Source organism: Perognathus longimembris, chromosome 20 (assembly GCF_023159225.1).
Source record: "Perognathus longimembris pacificus isolate PPM17 chromosome 20, ASM2315922v1, whole genome shotgun sequence".
NCBI lineage: Eukaryota > Metazoa > Chordata > Mammalia > Rodentia > Heteromyidae > Perognathus > Perognathus longimembris.
Genome location: NC_063180.1, coordinates 27864480 through 27876549, shown reverse-complemented (window position 1 = coordinate 27876549; position 12070 = coordinate 27864480). Strand labels below are relative to the sequence as shown.

The 12070-nt window shown below is 48.7% G+C and overlaps 1 protein-coding gene across 1 annotated transcript in view; it reads right to left on the bottom strand.

Moving 5' to 3' along the window:
- LOC125368173 (zinc finger protein 551-like) overlaps positions 1-12070 on the bottom strand; it is a 36321-nt gene that overhangs the window by 2667 nt on the left and 21584 nt on the right. The window contains exons 7-11 of the mRNA XM_048369028.1: positions 8551-8677; positions 6484-7275; positions 3524-3642; positions 2666-2704; positions 990-1119 (exon numbers count right to left, since the gene is read on the bottom strand). Of these exons, the coding sequence (XP_048224985.1) occupies positions 990-1119; positions 2666-2704; positions 3524-3642; positions 6484-7275; positions 8551-8677 (1207 nt within the window). The remainder of the gene's footprint in view (positions 1-989; positions 1120-2665; positions 2705-3523; positions 3643-6483; positions 7276-8550; positions 8678-12070) is intronic.

Sequence of the window (12070 nt, the reverse complement as noted above, 5' to 3'; positions counted from 1 at the left end):
GAAGAGGCAGGGGTTTGAGCACATTTCTCTATATACAGAACTACAGGTGGCACCAGGCCTGGAAGCACAAGGGATATGACAAGTCAATGTTAAGTGGGGATGACAAGGTAGAAGGGTGTGTCCAGTGGCATTTGCACCACAAACACCAAGGACATAGGGCTGTTTCCTGGAAGGCCAGGGTAACAGTCAGATGTCAGGGCCTCCTGCAGGTCAGGTGCCCCTCAAGTGGACGGCCTTTCTTACATTATCCTGACATGTCTATGGAGCAACCAGAATTTCTCTGGACACCCAGTTGCCGAGATTAAGAAGTGAGTAAACTATGTCTTGGGGGAAAGGCAGGGGCAAATGACACCCTAGTGGCCCTGAACATATCAAGACCCAATACATCAGAGGAAGGTAAACAGCATTCCAAAGAATGGGAGGAGGGCCCAGTGATCATAGCCCCTGGTTCATATGGATCTCAAAAACACGGGCAACTGAAGAAACATCAAAAGGTGTCACAGAGGGGCTGGGGATATAGCCTAGTGGCAAGAGTGCCTGCCTCGGATACACGAGGCCCTAGGTTCAATTCCCCAGCACCACATATACAGAAAACGGCCAGAAGCGGCGCTGTGGCTCAAGTGGCAGAGTGCTAGCCTTGAGCGGGAAGAAGCCAGGGACAGTGCTCAGGCCCTGAGTCCAAGGCCCAGGACTGGCCAAAAAAAAAAAAAAGGTGTCACAGAGAAGCTACCCGATCTGGAAGTGTTGGTAAGCAAGGGACATCATTGAAGCTGACTGCTAGCCAACTTCTGCCCAGACTCATGCCTGTTCTCGTTTGATTGGCAGTCATTAGGGCTGTTCAGGGCAGTGTGCACAGCTCAGCAACAGCACCCATAGCATACGTGACAGAAAGCAGAGAAGTCAGCAGAGCCCAAGGACTAGTGGTGGAAGGTCTGAAGCTGCCTCAGTGGAAAAAGAGTCCATGAACCACGTGGGTATGAGGGTCTTACCCAGGGAGGTTACAAGTGCAAAGGTCTCCAGCATCACACTGAGGTACAAGAGCCTCTGGGTTGTGCTGAGGAACTCCCATTCCTCCTGGGAGAAGTAAATGACGACATCCTCAAAAGTCACACAGGCCTGCTGTGGTTGGAACAGAACATTCTGTGATCAGCTCCTTTCCCTGAGTTCAGGTAAAGCATCCCATCCTGGCCCTCTGCATCTGTCCGGTATACTCAATACACCATCTCCCCACTCAGAGAAGGTGCTTTTCATTCCCAGTTATCTATCAGTTTCTTTCCACAGCACTAGCAGGAAAATGAGCATGGAGACACCACTTAACTTCTAGTCCTAGCATGTAGGGCTGTATCCATTTGTCACACAACTGCCCATGAGACCCTCATATGGTATTCTCAGACATCACCAAAGGAGGAGTCACCTCCCCCCACATTACCATCAGCGGGCCGCACGGCCAGCATCTTATTTGTTCTTTCAGGTCCACAGTTTCTCCAGTATGCACACTCCCACAGCAGTTCCAACCTTCCACCCCACGATACAGGTATGTCCTTCCCCCACACTGTCCTCAGCACACGCTATCCAGTGTGCTTGGCACACTGACAGAAGGCACACCTCCATGGCATCGTTGGCTATCATGATGAGGAGGAACCGTACCAGGCTCCAAAGTCTTATCATTGGCATCAACTATGGTGTTACAATCATCAGAACATCAAAGCACATGGCTCTCCACAGTACTTAGCAAGACCCTTCCTCAGAGTGGCCTCTTACTTCATAAAATATGGAGGCATCGGGTACAAAGTAGGAGCACTGAGCCCTGGGCTGTTTCTTAGGAGCCAAGGCACACACAGGAGGTAAAAATCAGAACAACACTCTGCCAGAGCCGCATCCCCACTTTACAACACTGCGACCTAGCAGAAACTATGAATGCCTTCACACAAGCAAAGCACAATTCCATCTTCGCATCACCCGAGATAGGGACCATGTTATCCACTGTAGATCTAAGTCATTTCTCACAGCAATCCCAGTGCCTGGCCAGGTGCTGGGTGCTGGCTCCCAGCCAGGAGATTGGGGGCTGTCCACCCAGCACCAAGGCCTAGAGGTGAGATAAGCCATCCTTTCTATTACAGATGTCATAGCCTTAGGAAAGCTTTGCATATAGAGAATGCTCTGCTTCTAAATGGCTTGAATCACCAGCCTCTTGAGTAGCCGCTAAGTATATATACCCTATATGGAAGGTTGAGGCCGAGCTTCCCTAAATGGAAAAGTTCTGCTGGTACCTGAGCATGTCCATTTCAGGTCTGGCATCTTGTCTTCATGGTGGGGGAAGCCCTGGGTCCTGTCATTCAAACTGTGCCCATCTGAGAGACAGCACTTCTGACTCCTGCACCTATGCCCCCAGTGCCAATGAAAATGTACAGCAAACTCATCCTCATTCCACACACTTACTTATTCAAATTCCTAAAGCTGGGGCAACCTTTCATACTTTAACGTATGGCTGCAAGCAATGTAAAACACTCCATATATGGCTAACCCTTCACTGTCAACTTTGATAACTGCCTCAGTCAGGTTCAAGGACTGGAAAAGCAGAAGGATCCCAGAAGGGATCCAGAAGCAGAAGGGATGCAAGGGGCATGGTCAACTACAAGGAGGACCCAGAACATCTTCCACTCACCTGTGTGGGGTCTCCCAGCACTTCCATAGTCATGGGAATCTGTGGGAAGAACAAGGCATGTGAGGCAGGCACCAGAGTAGGCCCACGGGCTCTGGGTTCCCCATGCCCCTGTCCAACCTAGGTCTCAGGTGTCTGAGGAATCAGTGCATTATCTCCAAACTTGCAGATTTACTTGTGGGAACATGGGCAAGGGCCAAAGTTCTCTGTGTGCTCAGTGTCTGTTGTGTCTTACCGCCCTCCCCTTGCCAGAAACCAACGGTAAGAAGCTTTTAGAAAACTCTGAAAAAAAGCTAACCTCAGACTGTGTGTCTCTTCTCTGCTGTGCTCTCTTGGTTCCCAGCCCTCTGAAGATGAAAGTCCTGAATCCCCTCGGGAACACATGCTCAAAGGCCCTGCCCAGACTGGATCACCCATACCCCATCGCAGTGGCTGAGACCTCATTCAATTCCTTCGGCCCCAAACTGATAGGGAGATTGCACTTTGCCTCCTCCGGCCCACATTCAGGTGCCAAGATCACACTCGACCTCCTCTGGCACATTTGGCCACCTGTGCCCCCCACACAGATGCCTCCTCTGGCACACACAGCCTCCTTCGGCCCACATTCAGTTGCGGGGAGCACGCTCAGCCTCCTCTGATTCGAATGCAGACGCGGGGGCCTGGGCCCGCCGCTGCGCCCCCAGCCCGCGTCCCGCAATCCGGCCAGCAGGGAGCTAGCGGGCTCCATCGGGCCGGGTCCCTCAGCGTGGCAGCCGCCATGGCAGCCTACGGGCAGGGAGGAAACCCAGGCACGGCCAGGGCCGCCAGCAGGTGGACACAAGGATGCCCACCCCTCGCACACACGCCGCCCGGCGGCCTCACCTGGCCCACGCCCCCACGCTTCGGACCACCTGCACACTCCAGGAGCAGCGGCCAAACCAGAAAATGCTGTGCGGAAGTCCCGCCCAGCGCCTCCCGGCCGAACACGGAAGTAGTTTTTTCTTAATTCATTGGCTCAGACCTTTGCCACTCGCCTCTACGCCTTCTGGGTAATGTAGTTCACAGATCTATATTTTTTTAATCATGTAGGTTAAACAAACTGGCCAACAGGTTAAACACCTCTTCCCTGTCCCTCATGTACTAAGTACCAACACCAAGGATGCGCACGTTTGCTACCCAGTCCAGGTAGTTAATTCAGGTTCCATACCGTCAGGGACATTTGATACAATTAGTATGTTGAACGATGTGGGGTGGCTGCCAGGGTTGGAAATATGTCAATTCCTATGTGCATCCTCAGGCCTGGCGGTACAATCTGGGTCTCTAAAGCCTGGGACAATAGAATACATCTTGATCAATGCCATCCCATTTATCGTTCTCTCCCCTCCCTCCCCCCATCCCTCCCAACCCAACTCCTCTCCATCTCTCTTTGGCCAGTTCTGGTGGCTGTAATGAAAACTGAAAACTGTCATGGTGCTAGTGAGTGGGAAATTGACTGTGGAGATGGACTGCACACAAGGAAAATGAAGCCAGAGAAGGGGCCATACTTCTGTACTAGACCCAACAGAAATGACTGCAACTTCACAATCTTCCATCAGCATGCATGCCAAACCCTGCCTTTTCCTTCAAGTAAGAACAGAAACCATTCTGGCTGCGAACTTATTTATTTTCTGTTGTAGTAATATTTACAAAATATACTGGCTTAGGGCTGGGGATGGCCTAGTGGCAACAGTGCTCGCCTCGTATAGACGAGGTCCTGGGTTCAATTCCCCAGCACCACATATACGGAAAAGGGCCAGAAGTGGCGCTGTGGCTCAAGTGGCAGAGTGCTAGCCTTGAGCAAAAAGAAGCCAGAGACAGTGCTCAGGCCCTGAGTTCACGGCCCAGGACTGGCCAAAAAAAAAAAAAATATATATATATATATATGTATATATATATATATACTGGCTTAGTGGACAAAGATTATGTTTTACAAGACAATTAATTGCCTAAGTTGTCTGCTGATGTGGATGAGATTCTGCACACTAAAGAAACTAAGTCTTACCTGAGTCAAGGTTCTTTTATGTCCAAGTCTCTTTGATGAACACCTTAGAACTGTGGTTACACAAATTAGTATTATTTAGATCTAAACTTCTGATTTTTGTCACTGCTGTGGATTTACTATCTAGCCAGAGATTCAAAATTTTGACTCCAAAGGTAAAAAGGTAAATTAATATGGCTGTATGACATCTGTGTAGCTACAAGACTAATTCTTACTGGCTTCTTTGTATAACAAGTGTATTTATACGAGGTGAGCACTTTACCACTAGGCCATATTCTCAACCCTAATAAGTGTATGTATGTTATTCAAGTGTTCTAAAATGCAAAGCTTTAGGAGACTAACAAGCATGAATCATGAGTCACCAGCACCAGGCTACTTTTTGGCCATCTACAGTTTGGTCCTTCTCTGTAATACATATAGTAGTTGGGCCCATTTTTTAAAAAGCAGAGGCTGGGAATATGGCCTAGTGGTAAAAGTGCTCACCTCGTATACTTGAAGCTCTGGGTTCAATTCCTCAGCACAACATATATAGAAGAAGCCAGAAGTGGCGCTGTGGCTCAAGTGGTAAGAGTGCTAGCCTTGAGCAAAAAGAAGCCAGGGGCAGTGTTCAGGCCCTGAGTTCAAGTCACAGGAGGGGCAACAAAACCAAACAAACAAAAACTCTGAGCTAGGTGTCAGTGGCCTAGACATTCAGGAGGTTGAGACCTTAAAGTTAAACGTTAGAAACTAAACCCAGCAAAGTCCACAGACTCCATTTCCAATTAACCAGCAAGATGCTGGGCTGGAGATGCTGCGGCTCAAGCGGTAGAACACTAGCCTTGAGCAAGCAAGTCGACAGTCCAAACCCTGGAACCAACACAAAACATGAAATGACTGGCAAATACTTATCTGTCAAAAAGAGTTAATTTTTCAAATAATTTGCTTTTGCTAACTTTGTTTAGCATTTTCCCAATAAAACCTTGTAACTGTCTGCTGACTTTCTGCAGAAGTATAGCTTCTGAGAATGGCAAAAGAGCAGCACTGCGATCAAGGACATTGCCTATAGAACAGAGTTTAAAAATCTGCTCCAGGTAAGGCAGTCTAATGACCACTTCTTCTAAACCTTGTTGGCCTTAATGGTATCAGCCAGGACATAACTATTCAGCAAACACATTAAAGTTGTCTTAATGTCTCAAGCTGCTAAAGATCTCCACCAGGGAGAGACACAGGCAGTGTGCCTTGTGCTGTCTCTCAAGTGTATCATTCATCCACTGTGTAAGATGGTACAGAGGGACGGATGGCTTCTCTAAGGCAGTGGGGCAATGAATACTCTGCATCAAAAGCGCTGCAGAGTCCAGAATGTGCAGGGCAGCTCCCGTGAGCCTCACGTGACTTTTCCCTACAGCTCATGGGCAATCTCCCTGTGGGGAATCTCTTGAACTGCACATAGCAAGTGTGAAGTTCACCAACAGGCAGATGGATCCCTAGCAGGAGCTCTCTAGTATGGAACTTCTACAAGAAAGCACATTCCTTTCCCTGCTCAGGTTGTTCCTAGGGAGAGATTTCCGGCTGTTTAGTAAACTTGAACCTGGGCTGAGAGCTACAATTGCCACCTTCGCAGGGCCTTCCTATGGTGAGACAGTGTTGGTGTTGAAGACCAGAGTGTTCTGAAATACATTTCTGACCTTTGCCACATTCTCAAGACCTCTGTCCAGTGTGCACCGCCTCACGTGTAGCGAGGTAAGATCTTTGGATAAGACATTTCCTATGCTGAACATAATCTGGGGCTTTCCCTCATTGTGCACTTTCCTATGACAAATAATACTTGTTTTGTGTCCAAAGACTTTCCCACACTGCTCACACTCGTAAAGCCCTTTCTCTTTGTGAGTTTCCTGGTGATGAACAACATTGGCTCTGTACCTAAAGGCTTTCCCACACTCACTACATTCGTAAGACTTTTCTCCAGTATGAACTCTGGAATGCCCAACAAGGTTGGCATGCTGGGTAAAAGATTTCCCACATTCACCACATCTAAAGGGCCTCTCTCCAGTGTGGACTTGCTGGTGTACAGTAAGGGCATCTCTCTGCTTAAAGGACTTCCTGCATTCTCTGCACTTGTAAGGCCTCTCTCCAGTGTGGACTCTCTGGTGTACAGTGAGGTCACGTTCTTGCTTGAAGGATTTTCCACATTCGAAACACTCATAAGGCCTTTCTCCATTGTGAACCACCTGATGCCTAAGGAGAACGGACTTCTGCCTAAAGGTTTTCCCACACTCGTTGCATTCATAAGACTTTACTCCCGTGTGAATTCCACAGTGACTCACAAGGTAGGCACGCCGAGTAAATGATCTCCCACATTCGCCACAAATGTAGGGCCTTTCTCCCGTGTGAACGCTCTGGTAGGCAGCAAGAGCATCTCCTCGCTTAAATGACTTCCTGCACTCTCGACACCTGTAAGGCCTCTCCCTGGTGTGGACTCTCTGGTGCACAGTGAGTGCATGGACTTCCTTAAATGACTTCCTGCACTCTCGACACCTGTAAGGCCTCTCCTCGGTGTGCCTCTGCTGGGGCTTGCCGTGGAACACGTCCTTACACTTGCTGGGCTCACAAGGATTTTCTGGAGTGTAGACGGTAAGGTTATGACAAGCTGTGTTTTTGTGGCTGGACACTGTTCTGCTTTCATGGAACCTGTCACAACTTTTCCCATGGTGTAATGCTTTCCCACATCCAGTGTTGTTTGGCTCCTCACCTTTAGGAATGACAGGGAGCTGCAGAAGGTCCAATAAACCTGCAAACTCTTTCCACAGGTCATCCCAACCATAGGGCTTCCCCGACATACAAAATTCATAGCTCTTCAAAGATGCAGTTCTGGCCAGGTCATTTCTCAAAGAGCTCTCTTTTTGGGGATCCCTCTGAGGCTGAGGATAGCGCACATATGCTCTTACCGAGTAGAGCTTCTACCCAGGTGGGTCAGCCAGGTGTAAAATATGTCAAGATGGAGTCACAGGTGTGACAAGGTTGGGTCTTGTGGAGGGATGGGCCAGTCTTTGCAGGCTCCGAACGTGACACTCCCTCCAGAGAAACACTCTTCACAGATGCCTCTTTATCCCAGGGCTCCAGAGGCCCAGAGGATGTGACACATCATGGGAAGGTGGAACCTGTCTGGCACAGGCACTGGAAGGCAGACCAAGCTGCCCACAGTGATATTTGCACTAAGATGGTAAGGACACAGGTCAGTCTCTTGGTGTATGAAAACAGCTAAGATGTGACACCCTCTCCTTGGTTCTCCTTGGTAGGAAGAGGTCTTTCTGAGATTGTCCCACCATGTCTGCCCTATGAAGCAACCAAGATTCCTCCTGCATCCCAGTTGTGTATCATATGAAAAGTACACAACCCAAGTCCCAAGGGGAGGACAGGGCAGGTGAGCACTCAGCACAAAACAGACCAGAGCAAAGAAAAGCAGTATTTCAAGGGAGACCAGAAGAAAGGTCTGGCAAAAAAAATCCAAACACAAACACAAAAAAGCTCGTGGTCTATGTGGGTATAATTTACAGCAATGCTTGGAGTCCTTTAAACAGGTAGCTTTGAAAAAATGTCCTTGAGAAGAAATGGGGAGAATGAGGAACAAATGGCACCATGGATCTTCACAGACACCCACTCAGGAGAAGTATAAGCAAGGCAAGAGCCACACTTCTAGACATCCTAGCCTCCAATCCATGTCAGTGCTCATTATAGCAAGTGTGAGCAGTTCAGTGGCAGTATCCACAGCACACACGACAAAAAAAAAAAAAGTGGAGAAGTCAGAAGAGCCCAAGGACTAGCAATAGAGGGAAGGAAGGCAGAAAGGGATGGATGAGCAGAGCCAGGGCAGAGGTGGGTGTGGCAGACTTACCCACTGAGTTTATAAGTGCAAAGTTCTCCAGCATCACATGAAGGTAGAGAAGCCTCTGGGCCTGACTGAGAAACTCCAGCTCCTCCTGGGAGAAAAAAATGACCACATCCTCAAATGTTGCACAGGCCTGCAGGATTGAAAGAGACCATTACACAATCAGCTTTTGCCCTTGGATTGATTCCAGGTTGATCCACCTATACTCTTCCCCCCTTTGAAATGTGTGTCACCTTCCCTTCTCCAGAGAAGATGCCAGACTCTGGTGTCCCGGATGGTCAGTCTCCTAAGTGAGATTTGATCATTTCCTCCATGATAATGACAGGCAGGTGAGCAAGGGGACATCATCTAACTTCTGGGCCTAGCACACACTTTTGTCAGATGATGGTCCTCCAGATGGCACTCAGATGCAGATGGCTTCTTACCTTCAAGTTCCAAAAGCAAAGCCACAGGACCACAAGCTCTTTCTATACGCAAGTCACTTCTTTAGGATCCCCAGGCCCACCGAGTTTGAGAGTGGGAGACAAAGTCTACCTAGGACACAATTCCAGAGACCAAGTGTGAGGTCACTAGGGTGAGGCCCTGGAACATCACTCATAACACCTGGTCCATAAGGGTGGACAGTCATGGGGATGTGAGAGGATTTGGTGGTGAGGCTGGGGAACCATAGCAGGGGCTTCATGGGAATGTGAGGGGAGGTGGTGGCGGAGCTGGCAACCATGGCAGGAGCTTCATGGACTCCGGTCTCCCTGTATCCCCGTGAAGTGTCCTTAGAATTATCCCAGGCTTTGTTCCCAACGCTGACTCTGCCCACCTGGGCTGGTACATGAGCCTCAATCTTCCAGGGGCTCAGTCATCCTCCCTGACTCACCCCAGTCTTCACTAACCAAGAACAGCTTTTCGGAAATGTTGAATAGCCTAAGTGAACTCAGATCGCATTCCTCCTCCATGCACGGCCTCCGCAGCTCCAGAATCCTTAGGGTACAGGTAGATTTCTTCCCGTGTGCTCCCAACTCAGCGCCCCCCAAAAGAATAACGCACATCCCCCTGCCTGTAACTCTGTCCACACGTTGCTGCACCAGAGTCAAAAGTGGATTCGGGACCAGCACCCGTGACCTGGGCGCCCCCGGGTTCCGGGTCTAGAACTCGGGGGGAGTCTGAGGGATGCGATCCCCTACTTGAACCCGGTGCTGCGCCGCAGCGGTCATCACCCGCCGGAGGGGGCAGTGGGGCCCCGGCCGCCGCCATCTTCCGGGGAAGCCGGGGCGCCCAGGACTCTCGTCTCGCGCCTGGGACCTCTCATGGCCTTGGTCGGGGTGTCATGACCCTAATGTTGTGGAGGTGCTAAGGGAGACCCGCGATCAACTACAGTGACACCTTGCAGGAACGCAGGAAGTTCCGCCCACAACCTGCACAGGGTGCCGGAAGTTCTTTTGTCTAAACTTTATTGGCTCAGCCTGCTGCCACTCGCCTCGATGTATTGTGGGTAATGTAGTTCGCGCCGCCCCAAGGCTCCCAGGAGAAGGCACTCTACCCCCGGGTGCACCCGGGGTATTGCCTGCAGGAGTCAGGTCTCAGGGCAGTGGACAAGCATGGAGATCCTCTGTCCGAGGAAGCGTGTGCTGAAAGTGCAAACGGTGCACGGAAGTGTAGCAAGGTCCCTGGGAAAGGATAACATACAAATTCACGAAGTATTACCTCCCCCCCCCCTTTTTTTTTTTTTAAAGAAAAGTAACACAAAGCACAAATGAGAAGCGTTTGTCTTACTTAAGGTGAAGCATACCTTCCTACAAATCAGAAACCCTGAGTTCTAACCCCAGTGCCTCTAAAATAGTTTTCTCCTCATGATGCTGTGGGTCTGAGGCTGTTCCCATCAAAGCCATCAGAGCATTCCAGCTGGTATTTAGCTGTCTAGACATATTAACTCACAAGGCCAAGCCTGGTGTAAGTTTCTGCATAAGCACTTTAAGGTACAGATCAACTCCTGAGAAGTATATGGTGTTTTGGGCCCTCTGGACATGTGTGTGAGAGCAGGGAGCAAACATGACTCCACTGTCATCTGCCCCTGGTTTCTGCTCCTTAAATGGTGGGAGAGAGTAACATATGTTTTGCTGGGGCTATGTAGTTATGTGAGACCAGGCTAGACTAGGGAAAGGAATGGAGATAGCTCTCCCACTTTGCCTCGAGATTATCCAAATTCACTGCCATCTGGCATTACCCCAGTGATTACTTTAAACTGATAAAGGGTTACTTGTTGTTTGTGTCAGTTCGTTTTAGTTGAATACTGTAGAAAAAAAAATGCAACAAGATCATATTCCAAGTTGAAGTTCTATTTGCTAGTTAACAAAGTTTAAATAATCAAGGCTCAGAGACATGTTTTACATCTTTGTAATGTTTCCCCATTATCTTTGTGAGCTTTTCAACACACTCACTTATTCTAGACATTTTTACCTTCTAAGATACAGACTATAGAAATCCTGAATGCAACTCTCCCACTGAACACTGGATGACCACTCTGTCTAATTCTAAGAGGCATCTGTCTATGAAAATAGAAACCAGGTCTATGCTGACAGAAAATTTTATAACTTACATGCTACTCCTGTGAAAATTGACTCAAGAAATCCAGCCATTGTTGGCTTACATCTCTAATCTTAGATACTCAGGAGGCTGAGATCTGAGAATCACAGTTTAAAGCCAGCTCTGGGAGGAATGCCTGTGAGACTCTTATCTCCAGTAAAGTAGTAAGAACAAGCTGGAAGTGATGCTATGTCTGAAGTGGTAGAGTGCTACCTCGTGCCAAAGAAGCTCAGGGACAGCTCCCAAGCCCTGAGTTGAAGTCCCAGGACCAGGGGAAAAAAAGACTCAAGAAACAGCAATAAATCTTAATATCTACAACAAGAAGAGAGATTGCATTTCTAGTATAAAGCCACGCAATACAGAAAAGCCCACAGACACACACAGACACACAGACACACACACACACAGACACACACACACACAGAATTCTTTACTGACATTTGAATCAAATTTATAGTAACTTTATAAAATTAAAACTTGTGGAACTCATTTTTTGTCAAATGCGTACTACATTTTATTTTATTTTATTTATTTTGCCAGTCCTGGGCCTTGGACTCAGGGCCTGAGCACTGTCCCTGGCTTCTTCCCGCTCAAGGCTAGCACTCTGCCACGTGAGCCACAGCGCCGCTTCTGGCCGTTTTCTGTATATGTGGTGCTGGGGAATCGAACCTAGGGCCTCGTGTATCTGAGGCAGGCACTCTTGCCACTAGGCTATATCCCCAGCCCGCGTACTACATTTTAGTTCAACATTGATTAGATCATTTTTAGGTAGATCTGCTGACATTTTGCATGAGGTTAGACCTCATACTGAGTCTGTCATACTTTTAGGACAAAGATGGAATTCTGGGCTGGTCTTACTGTTGTGCCAAGTTGCAAGACCACCCCCAAGAAGACCACCGAGATTCAGACACTCCGAAATGCAAAAGCAAGGCAAGGCTTTATTTAACGA